This window comes from Rhinoderma darwinii, chromosome 10 (genome assembly GCF_050947455.1).
Source record: "Rhinoderma darwinii isolate aRhiDar2 chromosome 10, aRhiDar2.hap1, whole genome shotgun sequence".
NCBI lineage: Eukaryota > Metazoa > Chordata > Amphibia > Anura > Rhinodermatidae > Rhinoderma > Rhinoderma darwinii.
In genome coordinates this window covers 32155729-32180685 of record NC_134696.1, presented here as the reverse complement: position 1 = coordinate 32180685, position 24957 = coordinate 32155729, and the positions used below count along the sequence as shown (strand labels likewise).

Here is a 24957-nt window from a genome sequence, read left to right as displayed (position 1 = left end):
GGAGGTTATACATTATCCCTCTTCGGTTTTGCATACCTAAGGTCAGACCTGCACTGTAGGTAAAGCAACTGGCTGCAGCAGGAGCACACCATCCCTGCCCTGGCATGCTAATCCTCACCCCTTTTACAGCCGCCCCTTCAGCCAGGAATCGGGAGAAAGTTAACATTTGTTTTCTTCGCAAGATTTCTATAAGACTGTATCAGAAGACTGTGAGATTGTTTTTCTTCTGTTGACTTCCTTCCACAACTGAAGTATTGCAGCCTTTCAGAGAGGTAATACCTTTTAAATTTTGTACTGTAGGAAAAAAGTGATGATGATGGAGACGATGAAGAGAAAGGGGATGATGAGGAAAAGAAAAAGAAGGCAAAGTTAGAACAGGTTATCGTAACTTTGAAAATGGTGCAGGCATGGAAGTCAGAAGCCAAGGTATGCAGCCCACAATATTTCACTTTTCACATGAATTATATATACTATGCAACATGCTGTTCCAGTCATTGTTACAACCGCTAAGCTGACATAGGCTGAGCCTCTGTTCCTGTCGGTATAATGTGGGCCTGGAAAGGCTTAATTTTTGGTTTATTTTCTACTGATGTCTATGGGAGTTCTTATTGTTTGGCTACTAAAAAAAATCAAACTGGATCATGCAATGGGCGAAGTGGATCTTAAACCCAACAGTAATTTGTCCACCTCTGGGTTAATGTTTGGTCACATTTAATGTCACATCCTTTGTTTAATTTATGTGGTGTTAACTGATCTATTTTAATATTGCAGTCAGTGGGAATACATGCCTATATTTTGTGTGTCTAGGTTGCTCTCCGGCCACGGCTCTTTCACGAAGTTGCCCAAGCCTTTAAAGCTGCTGTGGCAACCACGAAGGGAGAAGAAGGTGATGACCCAAGTAAATTCAAAGTTACCGACACCGCAGGTGAGAACCAGAACTTTTCACGTTGTGTACGAACCACTGAGGGCCTTTTTACCGGACGTTGATATATAATTCATATGTTGTATTGTTGTTCATTTTTTTTGTTTCCTTTTTACAGTGTTCAATGCGCTAATCACATTCTGCATCAGAGACCTATTTGTTTACCTTGAGAAGAAGCTTGATCTCAAGCCAGCAAAGGGAACAAAGTAAGTAATAAGATGTTCTTCATTTTACCTACATCTCGTTCCCCTCACAATCTACCAAATCGCTATATTTAAAAAAAAGTTCTTTGGCTTCTAGGATAGACAACAATCTTTCTCCTGTGAAATGTAGGAAAAGAAAATGCTGGTGGTACCAATGCGTGTTGAGAGCCCTTCTGCTATACAGTAGTTGACATGACCACTGGAGTGTCTCCTGCTGATGCAGCGCCTCTTGTTAGGCTGCTGGCCAAACTTATTTGACTGCCGCTTGAAAAAGTTGTTAAAGCTTGTCATAACGGGTCCACTGGGCTTTTTTTTAACCAAACAAAGCAAAAAATATTGTGCCGTGTGTAATAACCGCTAGTACAGTGGATATATAAAGAGAGGAGCAGGGGCTAAACTTGAGAAACTATGGGCATCGTGTATCAACACTTCAGGGTATCCTGTTGGCATGCAGGGAACTTTTGAGATTGTGACATGACCTGCTTTAAAAATCTAAACTTTCGTATTTTGAAAATATCAATAAAAATACAGACTCTTATGAGCCCAGTGTTCTCCCTGCCCCCTCACCTATGTTTGACTGCTGATGTGTATCCTCCTGTTTACACAGTGACTGTCAATATTTGTAGGGGAGAGCACTGGGCCTATGAATACAGCTGACTCTTAACCATGGGCCCAGTGTATTCTTTCTTAGTGGCCGTTATCCAAATGTCACAGTATTTATTTTTGCTGCTGTTTATTATAATCGCTCAGCAGACCTGTCATGATGATAATTTGCTTTCCTTAAATAGGGTTAGTGTTAGTTACTTATGAATATAATGGGGGGCCCTTCATATTTTATAGCCTTTACTACGGTTTCTTCTTTTTGCAATCCGTTTCATGTAAACTGTTAATATGAGGTAGTGCAACAACAGACGTTTTTCGTTGTTTATAGGCTGGTGAATCCATCAAGCAGTACTCTTTGGAAAAAGCTACGTTTGGATATTAAGATGTATTTGAACTCTGTTATCCAGGTAATTTTGGTTTATATCTCCTTGTGATACTTTAGTTGTGCTTAGGGATGGGCGATTTAATCAAATTCATTCAAATAATTCGCCCTCAAGTCCTCTGACAATTGTTTTTTTAACAGAATCGTTGAATCGATTCTTTAGTGGCGCAGTCGCCCCGTGCTGCAGGTAGAAGCTCCGCCTCGACACTGCCTGGTCTGACAAGCTGCGCCCCGTTCTGTATTTGCTTCCCCACGGAACTGCTGTTCTGTACTGAACAAAATGATACAGTAGGGAACAGCCGTTCTGTGGGGCAAGCAGGGACTCCTTGTATATAGCCATACTACCCCCTCCTTGCAGATAGTGCCACCGCCCCACTGTAGATGGCACCCCCCTTATAGATAGACACCCCCACCCCTATCTTGCAGATCGCACCCCCAACCCCCATGTAGATTGCAGCACCACCCCCCCCCCTTCTTGTAGATACCGCCACTCTAGCCCCCACTAGGAGTTGAATCCCCGATCGAAGTGTCGGCAGCCTGTGGCCGGGTTTTCCGCTCCTAGTGACAGCTACAGTGCTGCAATTTACATGTGTGGGTGCGATCTACAAGTGAGGGAGGTGGGGGTGACAACTGCAAGGGGGTGTGTCTGACTATATGAGGGTGGCACTGTGTGACTATATGGGGCACGATGTCACTATGTGGAAACTCACTATATGTAGGCACTGTCACTATTTGTGGGTGGCACTACGTCACTAAGTGGGCATTGTGGCACTATATACAGGAACATTGTGGCACGATCTACATGGGCACTGTGGTGTTTTAAGGGGGTTGGGACAAAAAAAAAACCCTGACAAAGGAAATCCATTTGGAGACATTGATGCAAAATGGACATGAAAAACTGACAATTGATCAGTTTGTAATGACCATTTTTTTTTCACTGTCGTGTGACTGTATTTGTAATGACTATGATGCCAGGAGTCCCTTTCACATGTACCGTGGTCGGGCTGGGAAATCCGGCTGACACACGGACTGTTTTTCATGGTCCAATCACGGTCGTGTGAATCCGGCCCTTAATGTCATTTATTTAAACCCCCCCCATGGTGGGGCCGGTACTGCACAGGGTCCTGCTCACACTTCAGTCACTGTAATGTAATCTCGCCTGTGAGTGTCCGCTCGGCGCTTTCTGCCTGGCCCTAATGCAATTTACACTGCTCTCGTCTGCAATATCCGAGATCGGCTGAGGTGGGAACAGGCAAGGAGGGATGTTAGTGCGCGCAGCGCATCATCGATTATAGATTCTGTTACCCGGTATCCTGCCGGGGAACACAGAAGTTATCATCCATTAGATACACGTTTTTCCCATTGTATTTCTGATAAAAAAGTATTTGCAGGGGTTAAAAGTTGTGAAGTTAAGTACGATTATTATAGTAATATATGTTCAACTTATTTTATATGAAGAGACTTTATTAAATTAGTTCTTGGTATTGCTGTTTAATAAACGGATAAAAAAAATAAGAAAATACAGAAACAAATCGAAAATCGCCCAAAGTGTTGAAAAAAATCTAGATTTTATTTTTTAGCAAAATCGCCCAGACTTAGGTGTGCTTAACCAGTAATGAAAAAAGTATTAAGGGATCCTTCACAAAACTTGGAAAAATTGATACGCCTAATAAGGAACATTACAAGGAGTTGTCTGATCCAAACCACTCTTATACGTTTCACACCAGTAGCATTTTCTGTACAACTTGGGGGTTTTGGTAATTACTGTAGAGCTGTCACATTCATTTAATGCGCTTAAAACCACACGATTTTAGGGTGTTACTTTCTTAAATATTATGACACTGGACCCTATACCCTTCTATCTTCTGTCAAAAATCCAACGAGTTCAGATCTGTGCATTGTAGAGTAAATGTGTTAGATTTGTCCTGGTCTATTACACTCGATTGCAAGTAAGTTGCATTTACAGCTTTACGTAGTGTAAATGATGGCGGATGCCGGAGTAATAATGTATCTTTGAAACTATTTACCTTCCAGCTGCTGAGCTGTCTCACAGAAGCCACAGTCGGCGCCGCTGTTCTCCAGCACGTTAACAACACTGTGCATTTTTACCTGTGCTTTCCAAAACACACTCGACAACTTCTTAAGGTGAGGATTTTTGCCCCTTTTCTTTAGGTGCCTTGTTCTGACCTATCACCAGCTATGCTTCAAGTAAGATACAAAGTTAAGAGTCTTTGGTACTAAATTTTGTTGAGGTAGCAGCAGCAGTAATAGCCCTGTGCAGTATTCATGCCTGCCAGACTGTATGCTGCGGGGAGGGGGGCCCAATGGAATAGCTGATCTGGGCTTGGGGTGGTCAAAAGTTTGCACTACTGGGGTCCATAAGACTCTAGTTACGTCACTGCAAAACACACACCACAGAAAAGGGACCAACCACACACACACACTCTAAAATGCTTTGTCCTTTTTAGGTGTTGTCAACTTAACTCTGAAACAGACGGGGCATTGGAGTCCCATTTATGCACGAAAATCGCGTCATTAAAAAAGCTGTGTAAAGTTAAAGTGGCACAAAGCTCAGAAGAGCTCTGCACCCTATTCATTTTATCAATCGGTCACAAAACCCCACTAGTAATGTCTTCTTACACTTTTCGATAACGTGTCCGAATTTGTTTTAAGCTGCACATACGCTTTGGAAAGGTTGTCCACTTCCTAATAATTTTACGTCCTATCCTCAGGATAGGTCATCAATATCTGACCGGTCGCTGCTTAGCTGTTTTGATGGGGCTGCAGCGCACGTACGAGCGATGCTTCCCCTTCATTCCTGATCTACTCTTACTGTAAATTGCCGACATGCTTGTATGAGAGAAGACTGTAGCCCTGTGACCTGCCGACGCAAGTGTGTCGGAGAGTCAAAGTACGAGCAGTGACGTGGAGGGGAAGCAGTGCTCGCACGAGCGCTATGGCCCCTTCAAAACAGCTGATCGGCAGTTGGACCCCAACCGGCCAGATATTGATGACGTAACCTGAGGATAGGCCATCCATTTTTAAGGACTGGACAACCCCGTTAAGAGAATCAAGGAGTGGGCAAGACCCACTGACCTGGCTTTCTGTTTGGGAGGCTGAAGGCACCGTAGAAGATTTGAAAACATGATGCTGGCATATATTTTATTAGGGCATTGCATATGTAACATTACTTTTAATAGCCAGTAATAGGTTTCTTTACCACATTTTAGGGCATCATAGATGGTTTATTGTAACTACTGTAGATTTTACACCAGCTGAAGTATTGGTCTATCTCTACAGGTGTAACAAGCATTAAATATTGGATCATGTGCCATTCATAATGTGTTTTGTTATTGCAGCAAGCCATTAATCTGTGGTGTACAGGAGAAGAAACAGTCAGAGTTCTAGCGTTTTTGGTTCTGAACAAGATCTGCAGACACAGACTAGACTCGTATCTCAACCCAGTGCTCAAGGTAGGTCCTATTTCCTTCGTCTGCTTTTGTGGTCTTTGGACTATAGTGGGGGCCCCAGCGATCAGACAATTATCACCTATGTGGATAGGTGGTGATTGTTGGTTCTGGGACAACACCTTTACGTTTTCTGGTGCTGTTACTTTGCCAGCTACTGAAGGGCCACAATCAATTGTTGCAGTAGCTATTGCGCCTCAAGACTACGCCATAAACACGTCAGTTTGACTAAGTTTCAATGTTATCTCAATTGACTTCTAAGGCATCTTTTACCTCCTGGGGACAAAGGGTCAGAGAGGGTAAAATCTTTACTGACCTTTTTGCTTGGATGCCAGTTGTGCTGTTCTAATACACATAAGATTGTCAGTGGGAAACTTAAACAAATGTGTATCCCCGGGTTTGTTTATGCACCATTTTCGATGGAGAATACCCTTGCTGGGGTCCAAATCCACAGCTTTCTAAAAACAATGGGGAAAACTTTCCAAAAAAGCACCATGAAAACGTTAAATGGAGTCTGTCACCAGAATGTCAGTACTAAACTAGTAACAGGGTATTGTAAAGGAGACTAACCGGTTTCTAACGTTTATTTTAAATTTCTGCTTACCGCCTCCTTTGTAGAGAAATACGTCTTATTAATTTTATGTTAATTAGCATTTAGGTGCAATGAGGGCGTCACTGTTGCGACACTCCCTTAAAACAATTATGCATTGCAGCCTATTGTAGCTTGTCTGTGTCCAACATTTCTATTAACCGATGTATACACTTGTATTCCGCAGAAAATGTACATCTCCTATGTGAAGAATTCAAAATTTACTTCGCCCAATGCTCTGCCTATGATCAACTTCATGCAGCGCACTCTGACGGAGATGTACTCCTTGGATGTCCAGAGCTCCTACCAGCACATCTTCATCTACATCCGGCAGCTGGCCATCCATCTGCGGAGTGCCATGACCCTTAAAAAGAAGGTAGGAAGCAATTTGTGTATTCACTGAAAAGAATAAATACTATAGTAGAAAAAAACTTTAGAGGTGATTTGTCAAAACAAGTGCAAGAGAAAAGACGCTCTGGAGACAATAAGCTGAAGTCTGATTGGTTGCTGTGGGCAATCTGCTTTACTTTTCCCTTGATCTTCTTTTGATCTTGCCAATTGAGCTTAACCTTTCATAAAGTTCATAGTGTCATTGCAGTTACACATCCTAGTGCAGGGGTACTCAACTATTTTTAGTGAAGGTCTATTTACCTGGGTCTGCCGTCAGGTGAAGGTTCCTAGCTGAAAACCAACAGTGAAGCGCTATTCATATGGGTATTTGCCATAGGCTATTCTGGGCTATTCATAGACTATTCTAGTCCAAGGCTTATCTGCCACAATGCCCCTATAGTGCCCCTGTAGACATTGCCACTTTTAGATAGTGCCCCTTAAAGAAATAAAAAAAACTTGTACTAGCCCAGTTCCTGCGACAAACTGAATTCCACTACAGGCGTCCTCAACCACGTTAGCCCTGCAACCTATGAGACGCCGAGACAAGACCCGGTGCGATGCATTGGTGTCATTGCGCTGGCCTGTGCAGGGATCTTGTCCCAGCGTTTTATGGGCTGCAGGCCTAACGTGGCCTGTAGCCAAGTGCATGGCAGAGCAGGGAAATGATAGCTCCTGAGGACGCAGATACAATAGAATAGCAAACCTAACAGAAACCCCATATCAATAATAGGTCAGTGTAAGATACTTCAATCAAAGCTTTAATAGAAAAACAAGACCATAACGTGTTTACAAATATACAAAACAAATCTTTATTTAATCGTACATTATAAAATATGCATAAATGGGTTAAAACCTAGAACTTCACAAAGGGAGAAAAAACAAAGGTGGGTGACCTGGATGTACAGATGGTGTTGGGGACCCTTACATATGGCGCATATATAAAAGTATGTAAGGGTATAGCAAGACTGGGGATGACAACTTAAAGAGAACCTTTCACCTGCCCATACATGTAATGGGCAGTCCTACACAAACCCTGTCTCACATGACTGTCCTCTGTTATTTAGATATCAGTGCTGTTACATTTGGCGCCCGATATGTAAATAACCTCCTGAACTGTCAATGGAGCGTGTAAATGGCAAGGGGGCGTGTAACATCGCTGTGACCCTGTCTAATCAGCTACGGACAGTGCCGAGAGCTGAAGAGTGAGAGCGTGCGCGCCGTCGATACTCCCGCTGCCACGGAACAAAAATAATTCTCATTCTTCTCTTCTGTTCCGTGGCGGTGGCAGCGGCGGTCGAGTTGTGTGCGCGTTGCCTGCACGCGCACACGCTCTTGTCGGACCGTGAAGGAAAGACTGTGATCTCGCGAGAGAGATCACACAGCACAAGCAGCTGTGACACTGTATGTAGCTGATTGGACAGTGTTACCACGATAGTAACACGCCCCTTTGCCATTTACACACCCCATTGACAGTTCAGGAGGTTATTTACATATCGGGTGCCAAATATAACAGCACCAATATCTAAATGACAAAGGAGGATAGGAAAAAATATATAATGTGAGACAGGGTTTGTGCAGCACTGAAAGGTTAAAGGTTCTCTTTAACCGGTTCCTGACCGCCAGCTGTGTGTATACGTCCGATGTTCTGGGTCCTTAAAACCTGGCGCTGGTTTTAGCTTGCTACCCAAGCGATCGGCAGTCCGTGACTGCTGGGGATCCTGAGGAGAAGATAGAAGCAGCTTTCGCTAGCCCTGACACAATAACCCTAAAATAGACATATAATATATCAAAATTTACGGTAGACAACGACTATCACAAATAAAAGCCTATTTTAGGGTAAAACTAGATTGGCAGAAAAAAATTAAGTAAAAAAAATATATTTTTTTACTATTATTTTCAAACTAAGCCTAAAAACAAGAAACCTGCAGTGTCTACGGAAAAAAACATTGCGAAAAATACGTCGTTAGCCCAACAAATAAAATAATTATAGCAGTTTAACTAACGTGTGCTAAAAATGGCTAAACAGTGTCTGGTACTGAAGACTCAAAATAGCCCGGACATGAACCGGTTAAACCAACTAGTGGTAATTATCAGTAGATATTTGAGTATTAGAGCAATGTGTCTATAAGGCACAATTAACCCCCATTAATACATACAAAAATCCCCCAGTACACAATACATACACAGTAAAACGTCCAAGTACCCACACTGTAAAGGACCAGTCCCAGGGCACCACCACAGACACGACACGTGGAGGTCAGAGGCGTAAACGTCCGAAGATAGGGCATGTCTCTTCTTTTTACCGCAAGCGGTTTTTACCGCTCGTGGTAAAGACACGTCCGCCTCCCATTGAAATCAATGGGAGGCATTTTCGGCCGTTTTTGGCACGTTTTCCGCGTCAAAAAACGTGTAAAAAAACCTCAATGTGAACAGGGCCTTACATGGTCTTTTCCAGTTTTAATATACCCTTACATACTGTTATACATGCGCCATATGTAAAGGGCCTTGACACAGTCTGTACATCCAGGTCATTCACTTGTGATTTCTCCCTTTTTTGTGAAGGTCTTGTTGGTTTTATCCCACTTATGTATATTTTATAATGTATTATTAAATAAAGATTTTTTATATTTTTTTCTAAATTGTTTTTATTAACATTTTTCAATAAGGGATACAAAAAGTAAAGAGGGGATGGGAATGAGAAGCATAAAAGATAATGGTAAAGATAAAATAAAAACCCCAAAAACTTAAGTCATAACTATAACTATTTAAAGGGATCCTGTCATCAACATCTTACCTGTTAAACTCGCCTGACCCCTCAATGGCCGCAGCTGTCCAGAGTTCATTCCTGTTCTCTTCTTTCCTGAAGTCCTCCTCTGTCTATAAATATCGTCGTTTAAACTTTTCCCGCCTTTTATGGTAATTATTTTTCCCTCTGGGATGCAGCTTCTTAACCACGCCCACTGCCACCACCTGTCCAGCCCCGACTGGCTAAGGAGCTGTCAATCAAAAAGAAGGAGGTGGAGTCCACTCTGAGACGCTGGAGGAATGAAAATCTGACTCTCTTCAGATGAAGATTTGACTCTTTTCTGCTCATTTGCATACGGCGTGGGACCGCTGAAAAACGGAATACTAAAGCTACAGAGCTTACTTAGAACATATTTATAGCTTAGATGACAATGATTTTTCACCCACTTTCACCAGGTATTGCTGGCTTTATAGCTAAAATGCTGGTGACAGGTTCCCTTTAAGCTCCCTATATCAATAGATTCAATAGGTCAGGTGAGGGGATATACATATTAAACAAATGTCAGGCTCTCCCTCCCTCGCATGGTCCTCAACACCAGTGTCCATGAAAGCATGGGTAGGGAATCCGCCAACTACCCTGCACCAGTCCCACTGATATGTCATCCAAGAGTTTTCCCCGAGGAAGGAGATCGCCATTAGACAGATCAAAGATTTGTTTTTTATATTTGTAAACATGTTATGGTCGCGTTTTTCTCCGTAGGCTTAGATACATTAGAATGTGGCAGTCGTCTGGCGATGCCACTGATGTGGACAACTGGTGTCCGTGGTTCGGGTTAGTACCGCGGTCTGCCACTTGAGGACCTCTGTCCTAGTGGATACATTAATATTATATGTAGATATCCAAAAAATAGAACGTGAAGCAGCACTCAAATAAAGTGAATTTATTAATCCAACATGGAACCACAACGTTTCACCTCCTCTATGAAGGCATTTTCAATGCCTTCATAGAGGAGGTGAAACGTTGTGGTTCCATGTTGGATTAATAAATTCACTTTGAGTGCTGATTCACGTTCTATTTTTTGGATATCTAACACATAAGGAGAGGTCACTCCTTTATTTTTGAAGCTTTGCACCAGCCTAGTCAGGCATTTGTTCACAGTGCTGCTCCAATCCTCTGCTTTTTTCTTAATATTATATGTATGTATCTCCGCCTGCATGAATGTTAATCGGTCTGCATTTTATGAGTGAAGCAACAGTGCCACCTACGGTATGTTATGTGGTAGTGCTCACCAGTAGGGAAAACTGGTGGTTGTCTGAAATCTATTTCTATATTTATTTATTTTTCTTCCACTTGTTCAGCGAGGATGTGCTCCTCAATGTGCCTCTGGTAGTAATGGTAATAGTTTATTCTCCCCTTTGTAACATCGGTGATGACTAATCGCACCTGTCATAAGAACAGATTCCTCTAACTGCATCTGTTTGGGTAGGAAGCCGTGCAACTACTGCATAAGAAACAGTCCTGCTGCTGAGACAAAAACGCCGTATAGTCTGATGTCCTATAGAGAGGACCTGATCATGGCAACCTCATCTATTGTCTCTCAAAATGCCACTCACGGCTGAATGGTGGAGCACAATTTACGCTGCCTCTTTTTGCGGATCATGTAAGGACAATCAACTTGCCTTGTGGCCCCCCACGTAATGCATGGACAGGGCCGGTCGACCAGAACGGGAGCCGTTTGTTTAGATCCTCCCCCTGTCCCTGATCGAGCAAATAGACTGAGGTCTTCTCTTGACTAACTTTACCTGTATAGTCAGACATTATAAAACCTAGTATTTTTGTAATAAATAAATATATACATTGTAGAAAAAGAAAACCGTTGCCACCTGTAAACAGAACTTCCGCTCACATCAGTTTTACTTCAGTGGATAAAGAAAACGGGAAATAGAAAAGATTTATTTTGTACGGGGATTATATTTATACTCATGTTATTTGTTTAATATTTATTTTTAGTGGACATTGGGTGGGTCTCCGTCTCCAGGAACCCCCTACTGTTTCCTATAATGAAGCCGGTCCTGGTCCTGCCAAAGGGGCGACTCTGCTTCTGCTCTGGTTTATAATTTGGAAAATCTGACCTAATACTTGATATAGGAAAAGGGTTTTGATTGTCAGGAATATTTCCTCCTTTGTGTCCATTGTGGGGGAACCCCGTCAGAACTGAGGTCTTTGCTTAGTTTTGCAAGCGGCTTAAAGGCTATGTACACCTTTTGAAAACTATTTAAAAAAAATAAAATGTTTATCCGTGTGATTGGTTCAACTTTGTAATTACGTTTTATTACAAATTATTTTACTTTTTTCAGATACAGCTGCTTTGTATACTGTATACAGAGCAGCTGTATCTAGCGCTGAAACCTGTATCCGTCAGGTCCGCGGGACTGAGCTATTCCCAATCACATCTAATTTCATAACTTAGATGTGATGGATTTACAGGTGGATCCTGCGTGTCATAGACCAGTAGGACCCGCTGTCACTGAACCAGTCAGTCCCGCTAACCTGACACATACAGGTTTCAGCGCTGGATACAGTTGCTCTATATACAGGATACAAAGCAGCTGTATCTGAAAAAGTAAAAATAATTTTTATTAAAAAGTATTTAGAAAGTTGCACCAAACACACTGATACACATTTTTATTGAAAAAGAAAATAGTTTTTAAAGGTGTACGTTGCCTTTTAACACGTACCTAACTTTTCAGGTGACTTTTCAGAATAGCTGTTTTGTACATGAGGAATATCACGATTTCTGGCCGTTATATGACTTCCCCTCTGCAGGCTCTATCGCTAGTTCTCAGTGGTCTTTGATCTAGTGGACGGAGCCTAATTGCTATCCTGTAAACTATACCTTGCACACAGTGGGGAATCCTGCTCTCCTACCTGTCTATCACATATTTAGAAGCTGCAGCAGCATGGATGAGATTATACAGCAGTAATGAGCAGTGTAGCTGAGAATTTAGCACTGAAGTGAGACTCTTCTTCTGCTCCCACTCCCCTCTCCGTAGACTTGTATGGGCAGCGTGTCTCGCTCTTGCTCTCTCGCTCCTCCTCACCCGCTCCCCTCTCCATAGACTTGTATAGGCAGACCGTGAAGAGACACCCCCGTCCTCTGATCTGTAATTAGGGACGGACTTTGATTAACAACAGGGGGTGGACAGATTACAGAAAGGGAGGCACCTAGTGGCAGTAACTTCACACAGAATTTGCATGGATAAAACACATTTTAACAGTAAATTACAAAGTAAAATAAATTGATTGAAAAGTTATTGTCTATTGCAATATGAGACGCTCGGTGTCTTCCGTGTACTGCACCTTTTCTGCCATGTCCCTAAAGGCTCACACTAGAAATACTATTTATTAGTTGTTTAACCGTGCAGTGCTTTCCATCCTGTGTCCGTGCCAGATGTGTCTGCTCCCGGGTTACAGCAATGTCTTCATTCCTCTACTAGTTCACTATTTGTCACTTTCCTATGGGAAAGCAATCCACACCCTAGCTAAAATAAATTAAAAATTAAAAAGTAACTGGTGCTTGCAGATTCAGTGGTGAGAGAGAAAATATTTGATTTATTAGCCGTATCTTAAAGGTTCTCCTCTGTTTTGGGAAATACTTGTATTTCTAATATAATAACCATTCTGGAGCACGTTTCCTGTGTTATTCTTCCTGGAAATGTATGAATAAATTGATATTTGGGTGTTACCGTTTCCCTTGTCAAAGGGGTGTGTTCCTACTTAGTCTAACACTATCCAATCATCTTGACCAGAGAAATTGTAACCGGACTCCAGATCAGAAAAATAAAGCATACTGGACTGCACCTTTTAAAGGGGTAATCCGGGCTTTAGAAATTGATGTCTTATCTTCAGGATAGGCCATCAATATTAGATCGCCGATCAGCTGTTTTAAAGGCAATTGACGTGAATGGGACAGTGGTGCGATATCTTGCCTGGCTGCTATAAGCGCCACAGCCCCTTCAAACCGCTGATCAGCAAGGGGTGCTGACAGTCATAACTCTCACCGATCTAATATTAATGGCCTATGATGAGGATCGGCCATCGTTTTATTTGTAATTCTTTTTTTTTATATTATAACCCTTATTAAAGGGAAAGTGTCACGAATTAAACTTTTTTTTTTAAGTAAGTTACTTATTTCTATTAAGTTTTTTTGCTGTATTTTATTTTTTTTTCTTCCACATGGTGGAAAGTATTAAAAATTAAATAATAATTTGACATGTTTTCCTATGTCGGCCACAAGAGGGAGCACTTCCCAGAACTATAGCAAGGTGAATAAGGAAAAGCAACCTGACTCACAGCTGCCGTAAATGTGGGAGGGAATCTCACCCCCCCCCCCCTCCTGCAAGCCAGTAAAAGGTGTCTTCAAATTGCTAAGCCGTGTCCGGCTGCCATTTTGGGTGTGATTGTACAAATGCAGCTGGCAGAAGCTATAGGACACACCAAAAGGCTAAGGGTATGTTCACACGCTTACTAAACAAAGGGAAATCAGCTTCTGATTTTCAGCCATTTTTTAATCAAACTCGCACTTTTTACGGCCGTTTTTGGAGCTGTTTTTTTATAGTCCATGAAAAACTGCTCCAAAAACGTCCCAAGAAGTGATATGTGCGTCTTTTTACGTGCTGTTTTGGGACAACGGCCGCATAAAAAAACGCCCAGTCGCCCAGCTTCTGATTTTTCTCCTGTTTTTTGGGACGTTTATGGCCCGAAAAAAGGCTGAAAACACTGCGTGTGAACATACCCTTAGAATGATGAAAGTGAAGTGAATGATTTTTCAGTTGACAGGTTTACATGGCGTGTATTTGACACTTTTTTTTGTTTTGCGCATTTTACGTGCCAAAAACCGCATAAAAAAAAACCGCTTGATTCCACTTGATTTTGTGTGTGTGTGTTTTTTGGGGGGAGGGTGCTCGCCGCTGATTCTTCAGAACAGCTGATAAGTGGCTATGAAGGATCAGCGGCGCCCGTGCATACTCCGCTGCACAAAAATAGGACACAGCTCTGCTGCGCACACTACACACTCAGCTCTGCTACACACAGACGCTCTTGCCGTGTATGCTCCTCTTCCTTGCGCGGTGCCTTCGCTTCGTCGAACATATGGCCGGAAGTCGTCCTCTTACTGTCCGGCAGTGGCTTCCGTTCCACATGAAAATGGCGCCAGATTTCGCTCTACGAACGAGATTCATTCTGGTATGCGCCGTTCCCACACAGACGCCGCACGCTCCTGAGAATGGAACGGCTCCCGTTCGCATTCTCTATGGGGTTGTATGTGCCGTATTCCATCTCTGTATGTGTTGTTAATCGACACATACAGAGATGAAAAAAAAATGTCAGCCCCCATAGAGAAGTAAAAGTATGAATACATTAACCCCTTCCCCCTGCTGGCATTCTGGGCCCTAATGTCCAAGCCATTTTTTAGATTTTTCCATTGTCACATTCGAAGAGCTGTAACTTTTTTTATTTTTGCGTCGGCATAGCTGTATAAGGTTTTTTGCGGGACGACTTGTAGTTTTTATTGGTATCATATTGGAGTAGATGCGACTTTTTGATCACTTTCTATCACATTTTTTTTAAGTCAGGATTAACAGAAAACAGCAATTTTTCCATTGTTTTTTATTTTATTTTTTACGGCGTTCACAGTGCGGGTTAAATAATGTAACAGCTTTATATTCGGGGTCGTTACGGACGCGGCGATACCAAATATGTGTAACTTTTTTGCTTTGTTGTAGTTTTTTTTAATAGTAAAGCATTTTGTAAGGGGAAAAGCTGGGTTTTTCATTTTTTTATTTTTCACTTTTTTTTTTTTATTAACTTTATTAAACTTTTTTTACTTTTTTACTAGTCCCACTAGGGGACTTCCCTATCCTCCGATCGCTATTATAATACACTGCAATACTTTTGTATTGCAGTGTATTACTGCCTGTCCGTTTAAAACGGACAGGCATCTGCTAGGTCATGCCTGCGGCATGATCTAGCAGGCATTCGCTCTAGGCAGCCTGGGGGCCTTTATTAGACCCCCGGCTGCCATAGAAGACACAGACACTCGGCGATTTTATCGCCGGGTGTCAGTGAGATGAGAGGGAGCTCCCTCCCTCTCTCCAAAACCATTCAGATGCGGTGCTCGCTATTGTGCACCGCATCTGAAGGGTTAAACAGGTGAGATCGATACTAATATCGATCTCACCCGGCAGAGCAGGGACGCCCCCAAGCCCTCAGGGAGATTTCACGGCTCCCTGCTCTGTTTACTTTATTCTACAGCAGCGACGTAGTTTGGCGGCGCTCTAGAATAAAGCCCACTAATGACCGCCGTAAAAAGACGTATCGGCGGTCATTAAGGGGTTAAAAAGTTGAAAGTGACAACATAAATAAATAAAATTTTTGTTTACATTATATAAAAAACAATATAATTACTAAAAAAAAGTAAATCATGACACCTTCCCTTTTAAGGGTTTGTTCACACTCGGTGGATTAGCTGCAAATTTTCTGCAATGGACTTCATTGTGGAAAATCCACGGCGTGTTTCGTATCTGTGATGTGTTTTTTTTTTTTTTTTTTTTTTTTTAAACCGCAGCATGTCAATCTGTGCTGCGGGTTTGCTGCACTTTTGTTGTGGGTTTTTCCTATTTTATTTAATGGGATGTAATAGCTGCAACAAGTAGCAAATGTTGCAAATCTGGGGGGGGGACAGCTCTTCTTCTTCTTTTTTTTTTTTGTTTAAATTTAAGAAAAGTCTACACATTTGATAGATACGCCATGCCTGACGACCAGCACATCATCCCTCCACGTATTACACATAGTACTGACACCCCATGTACTATTCACAGCACTGACCCCCCCCATTCATCACACATTTACTTTTTATTACATTATCACACAGTTCTGACACTTCCATACATACACATTTCTTTTTTACCTCCCATTCACACCCTAGCACTACACTGACACTCATTTATCACACACTTGTGAGCACTTAGTTCGCCACTCCCCTCACTGCTAGTGGGAGGGGCTATCACTATTTAATGCACCTCCTTCTGCAGCATTTCTTGACCTGTCTGCGTCCTGCTGGGAACGGGTTTTCACCCACCCACTTAGATAACTTCAAAACCACAAAAAAGGCCACACTTACTATGTCCCATTCTTTCTGCTGGTGTTTATATATTTACTGGAGGAATAACAGAGGAATGGCACATCCACAATGTTGTCCAAGGTTTTTTTTGTAAGAAACTTTTTCATTGTGTAATGAAAATAAATGCAACTTTCCAGTGTGCTTTGTGCGCTGTTTACGACCTTTTTCAAGATCTATGCTTGTCAGTTAAGGGGGTTTTATACAGGACGATTATCGGGCAGACAAGCGTTAATATAACGCTCGCTGCCAATAATTGCCCTGTGTAAACATTGGAACGATCAGCAGATGACCGAGCAAACACTCGATCATCTGCTGGTCGTATCATTTTAAACAATTAAGATATTATCGTTGTCGGCAGCACATCTCCCTGTGTAAACAGGAAGACACACTGCCGACATAACGTATGGGGACGAGCGACCGGAGTAACGACCGCTCGTCCCCATCCATAGCTCCGGGTGACAGGAGCAAGCGAGCGCCGATCAACGATGTCGGCGCTCGCTGCAGCGGCCGCTTATAGGCCGGTATAAAAGGGCCTTTAATTGAAAGATTTGTGTTTTACATTCAGGGAATGATAATCCATTGAGATCAAGACTAACATTATTACAGGTATTCGGGTTAATACAACAGAGAACTCTGACTCACTAAGCAAGTCATACAATGAGCAGCACAGGTTTCCAGCCTCTTCATGAAAACAAGATTGTTTCCATTCACTGACAGCAAGAAAATATCTTTAACATCTCGATCACAAACTTTGTGGTACCTATTCTAAAGGTGTTTTCTCATCTAGACAGCCTTTTACTTACATAAATCACATGGCCCTATGTATCAGTCTGGCTTATCTGGCAGTAATGACCACTCGTTGACATAATCTGGGTAGTAGACGCTTGTGATGGTGCTTGTTTTGTTACCCTTGTATAATAGAATTAGGTTTAATGCTGTTTGAGGTGTCTGGATATGTGTCCAATCCCTTTTACGTCCAGGTTTAAGGATGATTAGATCTTGCAAACTCAACATATTGCTTTACACAGCTTGTGGGCCTGTGAACCGTGGCTCTTGTCTGGCCATATAACCTCTATTAGTACATTATAAGCTTAGAACTACAGGGCAGACTTTCTGTTTAATTTTTTTCTTCGAATAAATAGTCACTGGAGTAACAAGGGCCAATGATCGGGCAAACGCTCGTTCATCGACTGATTTGTATTTTTGCAGCATGAAATATTATCGTGGTCAGCAGCACGTCCCCCCGTGTAAGCAATGATGTGCTGCCGACATGATGGTAATGTATGTGGACGAGCGATCGTAGTAATGATCACTCGTCCCCATGCATTGCTCCTTGTGAAAGGTGCCAACAAGCGCCGATCAACGAGCTGACTCGTTTACAGTTGGAAGGAGGGGGGTTTCTTGATGTGGTTTTGACCGCTACAACTTAAGGGTATGTGCACACAAAATAAAAAAACGTCTCAAAATACGGAGCTGTTTTAAAGTGAAAACTCACGATTTTCGCTGCGTTTTTACGGCCATTTTTGGAGCTCGAAAAAAGGCCGAAAATAAGCCGTGTGAACATATCCTAAAAGTGATTGTCCACCATTATCACCTTTTTTTTTTTTTTAAAAAAAATAAATTACATTTAGTTCCTTCATGCTGTTTATGCATTGAACCCAATTATATAACCGTATGCCGTAATCTCCCTCTAGTGGTGACTTTAGATGTTTTAAAAATAATGTACACCTTTTGAATTATTTTTTTTTTTAATTATAAAAATGTCTATCAGTATAATTGGTGCTACTTTCAAAATACTTTTTAATAAAAATAGTTTTTACTTTTTGAGATAGTTGTATCCTGTATACAGAGCAGCTGTATCGTGCGCGAAGACCTGAATCCATCATGTCCTTGGGACTGACGGGTTCAGTGAAAACGTGTCCTGTGTGTATTTGACACGCAAGATCCATGTGTAATCTATCACATCTAAGATATGAATTTAGATGTGATCGATAGCAGCTCGATCCTACGTGTCAGAGACCCGCTGTCACTGAACCCGTCAGTCCCACTGACCTGACAGATACAGGTTTCAGCGCTAGATAGAGCTGCTCTGTATACAGGATACAAAGCAGCTGTATCTCAAAAAGAAATGTAAAAAAAAAATTAAAGTATTTTGAAAGTTGCACTAATCACACTGATACACATTTTTTTGACAAAAACACCATTTCAAAGGTTTACATAGCGTTCAAATCTATGTAGGATTAGGAGCTCTATATCAGAAAAACTGAGCTCTGGCCACTATAAAGATATATGAAAAAATGAATCCGTGCAAAATGTGGGACGTAAAGACGATGTGATGGAGGCTGAGACTCTTGGGCCATTTTTGGGTATGCCACATTTTCTATTGTCAAGATCCCTACTCCAGTTATTACTAGAGGTCCAATAAGTCGGCATGGTTAACCCGTTAGTGACCGGCCCATCGTGTTTCTACGTCGGTCACTAACGGGCCTTATTCCGATGCCATAGACTTTTTACGTCGCGGCATCGGAATAAGTTTACAGAGCAGGGAACTGTCAGATCTCCCTGCTCTCAGCTGCTAGAGGCAGCTGAGGGCTGGGAGCGTCCCTGCTCTGCCGTGTGAGATCGATATTAGTATCGATCTCACACGTTTAACCCCTCAGATGCGGTGCTCAATAGCGAGCACCGCATCTGAGTGGTTTTGGAGAGAGGGAGGGAGCTCCCTCTCTCCCCCACCGACACCCGGCGATACGATCGCCGAGTGTCTGTGTCTCTAATAGCAGCCGGAGGTCTAATAAAGGCCCCCAGGCTGCCTGGATTGAATGCCTGCTAGATCATGCCGCAGGCATGACCTAGCAGATGCCTGTCCGTGTTAAACGGACAGGCAGTAATACACAGCAATACAAAAGTATTGCAGTGTATTATAAATGCGATCGCAGAATCGCATATTATACTCCCCTAATGGGACTAGTAAAAAAGTGAAAAAAAAGTTTAATAAAGTTAATTTAAAAAAAAATGTGAAAAAAAATGAAAAACCCAGCTTTTCCCCTTACAAACTGCTTTACTGTTAAAAAGTTACACATATTTGGTATCGCCGCGTCCGTAACGACCCCGACTATAAATCCATTACATTATTTAACCCGCACGGTGAACGCCGTAAAAAAAATAATAAAAAACTATGGAAAAATTGCTGTTTTCTGTGAATACTGACTTTAAAAAAATGTAATAAAAAGTGATCAAAAAGTCGCATCTACTCCAAAATGGTACCAATAAAAACTACAAGTCGTCCCGCAAAAAAAAAGCCCTCATATGACCGCATCGGCGAAAAAATAAAAACGTTACGGCTCTTCAAATATGGAGACACAAAAACAAATAATTTTGAAAAAAAAGCTTTTTTACTGTGTAAAAGTAGTAAAACATACAAAAACTATACAAATTTGGTATCGTTGCAATCGTAACAACCCGCTGAATAAAGTTATTGTGTTATTTATACCACACGGTAAACGGCGTAGGTTTAGGACGCAAAAAAGAGTGGCGAAATTTCTGGTTTTTTTCTATTCCCCCCCCCCCCAAAAAAAATTTAATAAAAGTTAATCAATAAATAATATGTACCTAAAAATGGTGCTATTAAAAAGTGCAACTTGTCCCGCATAAAACAAGATCTTATACAGCTATGTCGACGCAAAAATAAGAAGGTTATAGCTCTTGGAATGCGACGATTGAAAAACGTAAAAAATAGCTTGGTCATTAAGGTCCAAAATAGGCCGGTCATTAAGGGGTTAAAGAGAAAGGGTTTGCGTTGTTGTGTTTTTGAGTTCTTGCCATTGAATGACTTGTTTACGCTGCTGTATTGCATACGGTTGTCTGTAGCTTTTTACAGGTGTATGTAGGTTTCTTCTTGGCCTGTCTGGATGTGGGATTGTAGAACGGAAACTCTTAATTGGATGGTGATAACCGGAGTCTTCTCACTCCACAGCTCAGACAGCTACTTATAAACCAATTATTTTTTCCCCAGATTTGTTTACTTTAATGCTACGTCAAGCTGCTCGGTGCAGAAAACCAGTCTGCACTGCAGACACTTCATATCCAGTCAGGTGTGTCACCCCTATCTCTAGGATTAGTAAGGGTTGCAGCCGGTGGGTGTCCTCATTGTTGTTCCCTTTTTCGATTGTAATAGATTATGGGGTCCTCTGCAGCAGCCTGTAGTGTTACATGGCGTAGTGTCCATTTGATTGGTTTAGTCCACCAGAGTGACAACTCTCTGACATTCATATGCCTTTGAAAAGGGGATATCCGACTTGTGAATTTTTTTTAAAAACACCTTCAAATATAATAAAACAAGGAATTATCGGTCACTCCCCTCTGCGATCTAGCACTTACACTTCAGCGGTCCTCCTGGTCTTTGTTTACAAACGGTGAACATGTGACGGCTGCAGCCAATCAGAGGGTTACTTGAGGTGCTGCCAGGTGTACAATGCGGAGCCCCCTGGCTGCAGCAGTCACATGTTGACCGTTTGTAAACGAAGACCGGGAGGACCGCCGGAGTGGCCGTGCTGGATCTTCAAGGGGGAAAGACGTGAGTACAGATTTCTTTTTTTTATCACATTTCCAAGTGTGTTTTGTTTTTAAAAATATTTTCACAAGTCTGATAATCCCTTTACGTTCTACTTGGCATAAATGGTATATCCGCACATTTGTTTGTTCTACATAATGCATATATAAAAGGTCCCAGTCATACTGCGGATTCCATATACCGGTCACAGTATATTGTCGGTAATACAGTATAAAGTTTGGTTTTCTGGAGAGACTTCCCTGTGATGGTGTGGTCGTGCCATTGTAACAAAGCGCACTAAACCTGCCGTCTATGCCTTTCGTGGATGCTGTCCAGCTGCAGTTTTCTTTCATGGGATCATTGACAGGAGGCCAAGGAAAATGCTCACGATTCACATGATACGGACCTACATGTACAGGATATATCGACGAGATATCTCTTCACTTTGCCTGTGAGACCAGTGACGGATGATAGTTCACAAGTGGTGATAATCTCCATTCAGGGCCGCTAGATGTGTGTTATCTATATGAGGAACTGGAACTAAATCTTCTGTATATATTTTATAAAGATGAAAAGGCCGTGGTAGTGCAGAATAGGGGCGTCCATATTTAGCGCCAAACAGTTAAACTGATCGTACACGTGAGAGCTACATGTCCGGCTGAAGATCTTCTCCCCCGACTCCCCATAAACGTGCAATTGCAGATCAGCCAAGCGTGCGTGTTTATTTCTATAGAGAGAGGTTGATGAGACGCGGCCGGACACTAATCGTAGCCGCTTATCTCCAGTGGGTGCTAAGGATCCGGCATGCCGTTGTCAGGGGATCATCGCCTTCATGTGATCCGGTATTATACATGTTTGCCGCTCTTCTGCATTTCACCACGTCTACCGCATCTTTTATGAAATGGGAAACCTGAAATGTTGTGTTGACTAAATCCTTGAGTGACCTGTCTGCAGTATTTCACATACCACGCGTGTTCACGGACAATATTAATATACCTTTGTATTCTTTCTCTACACAGGGGGCTTATCAGTCGGTATATAACTGGCAGTACATTCATTGCCTGTACCTCTGGTGCCGGGTGCTGAGCACAATCCACCCCAGTGAAGTCCTGGAGCCTCTCATATATCCGCTGGTCCAGGTCATCACTGGTTGTATCAGGTACGAGCCAATGGAAAGAGGTTTTGGATGTATTCATTTATTGCAGTGATTCTATTTTTTGTTTTCTATTGCAAAGGAAAAAGTCCTATGGTCACTTAAATGACACAATAAATAAGTGGGTGACGTAGTTGGTCCTTATAAAAAAACACTACCTGTGAAATCCATGTCTCCCGATATAAGTCCTTTAGGGCTCATTCAGACAAGCGTAATACTCGTCCGTCTGTCGTATGTTGAAATCACCCGCAGCTCGCAGACTCATGCAATACAATGGAGCCATTCACATGTGTGTCCGTTGTGTGAAACTCACTGCATGTCCTATATTGGTGCGTTTTCACCCATTGAAGTCTATGGGTGCGTGAAAACCACGGACCGCACGTGGACAACATCTGTGTGCTGTCAGTGTTTCACGCATCAAATACATTGAAAAGTAGAGAAATTAAAAAAAAGTGCTTGCACGGACGTGAAAAACGCATGCCACACGCAAGCGCACTGATGCCAATACACAAGGCACAGGACAAGAAATTTACGTGCGCAAATCGGACACGCTCGTCTGGATGTAGCCTTAGTTTGTGAAGTTGGTAAAAGTTCAATCATTTCTTAGCTGTATCTGTTTCTGGGACAGCCCGGCAGCAGCTAGAACAAGCTATTGCAGCGATTGTCACCTACTTTCCGGTAGTCGTGAAGCGGTAATTTGCAGCTATGCATCCATACAAGAGCCTGGGGGATGCAGCACTGCATAGATTGTCAGACTTGCTGTTCAGGGGTCTGGGAACGCAGGGTTAAAACCTGTGTCGAACCTTCAGGGAGTGAAGCGGAGGCCGCATCCAGGCAGAGAATGATTGGAGAGGTGGCTGTGCATGCACAAGGTTCTCCCCATTAATTCCTATGAGAGTTGGGGAAACAGTCAAGCAAGTGGATGATAGATGGAGATAGATGCGGGTCCTATAGCTGGGACCCGCATCTAGCAGACATTTATGATCTATCCGGTGGATATGCCATAAATATTCTACTTAGGAGTAGGCCTTTATGAGAGTCTTATTGATTGACACGGCTTTCCCAGAAACGGATGTGTTATAAATGGGATGAAAAGAATGTAAAAAAAACATGATCGAGGAGGACAACTGAATGAACGTACCTGGCAGCTCCTTCCACACACATTACTTGTTCAGGCAAAGTAAGGTTGTCCAGAGTTTTGCGTCAAATTTTCCTTCAGGAATTAATTTCTTTTATTTGTTTGGGAATTTTAAGAATAAAAATCTATTTTTATGTTGTCTGTTGACTTTTTTTGATACTGAAGTTTTAAAAATAATACATAGTAATACAATTTTAGACCTCTTTATTTTAGCTTTGATTTTTTTTTCTTTCATTCTCTTTTTTGCAAAAGTAATAGAAAGAGTTGGTAATTTGCATATCTGGCTCCAAACATAACAGAGCCCACATACACCATTAGGTGGCAGTATTGCACCAGTCCCAAAACATAGATGGGGCCTCCTAATAGTGGTATGTTATCAGCTTATTCAGGTTGGATATAGAGATAGGACCGGAAGTCTGCTGTGTTCAAGATCATATTCCCCCACCAAGATATCCACATTTTCAGTACCAATAAGCAGCAGTAACACATATACATGGCCTGCATGGACGCTGCAAGGAGCTGGTTTTATATGTTTACATACCACTACAGGTTGTCCTGTGGCTGGACAGTGCTCTTCCTATATAATGCTTTACTACACCGCCACAATCCTGATTTCTGGAACTTCAGTATCCTGCAGTGTTAACACTTGATCTAACTTGTCCCTTTTCTCTAGGCTTGTCCCTACTCTCCGTTACTTCCCTCTGAGGATGCACTGTATCCGGGCCTTGACACTGCTGTCAGAAAGCACAGGGGTCTTCATCCCTGTATTACCTTTTATCCAGGAGGTAAGTTCTCCCCCTCATGTGCGTTACTTTACCTTTGCAGGCATATCCTATATTGTTTGGTGTCCATGATGACATTGCTGTGTGTGGCATTTTTATGCTGTGACTTACTAATCGGTGGCAGTTTCCTCAGAGGTCTCCTACTAATCATGGGAATAAAGGAGCCTTAACATTGTCTCTGCACAGCACAGCTCCTGTCTATGCCATGCAACTGAAGTGAATGGGGTTGATTGGCAGTATCTGAAATGCTTTGATGCTGTGCGGGGAAAAATTTTGAAGCGTCACAGAGCACCGAGGACCCTTTATATTAAATCACTGGGGCTCCAGACACCCATGATTGGCAAGTAAATGAATATCCAGGCCATATTCTGTCACTTTCTATTTCTGGAATCCCCGCTCAAGCCATAGTTATTGAAACTTTGCAACCTCTTTAACAATCGCAATGATGCCAAATCTTAGTGTCTTTAAAGGGGTTGTCCAGGTTCGGGGCTGTTTCTTATACTGGCGACCTATCCACAGGACAGGTCGTCAGTATATGATAGGTGGGGGTCTAACAATCGAACCCCTCACCGATCCGCTGTTCTGGCTGCCTCCGGGCGCCCGAAGCTATCCAGGGTCCGTGCTGGAAGAAGGGTCTGACCACTGTATAGCGGCCGTACTGCAACTCTGCTCCTATTCACTTGAATAGGAGCAGAGCTGCAGCACAGGCGCTATACCGTAACTGGAGCCAGCTGCTTCCGGACCCTGCACAGCTTTCGGCGCATGGAAGCAGCCAGAACAGGTGATCGGTGCGGGGACCGGTTGTCGGACCCCTACCTATCATATACTGATGACCTGTCCTGTGGATAGGTCG

At 42.5% G+C, this 24957-nt stretch overlaps 1 protein-coding gene across 1 annotated transcript in view; it reads left to right on the top strand.

Annotated features, from left to right (window-relative positions):
- Positions 1-24957, top strand: part of NOC2L (NOC2 like nucleolar associated transcriptional repressor) — a 68172-nt gene that overhangs the window by 5685 nt on the left and 37530 nt on the right. Inside the window, exons 4-12 of the mRNA XM_075839707.1 lie at positions 301-426; positions 808-925; positions 1041-1128; positions 2057-2135; positions 4145-4255; positions 5470-5583; positions 6354-6542; positions 22051-22190; positions 23996-24107. Coding sequence (XP_075695822.1) covers positions 301-426; positions 808-925; positions 1041-1128; positions 2057-2135; positions 4145-4255; positions 5470-5583; positions 6354-6542; positions 22051-22190; positions 23996-24107 — 1077 coding nt within the window. The remainder of the gene's footprint in view (positions 1-300; positions 427-807; positions 926-1040; positions 1129-2056; positions 2136-4144; positions 4256-5469; positions 5584-6353; positions 6543-22050; positions 22191-23995; positions 24108-24957) is intronic.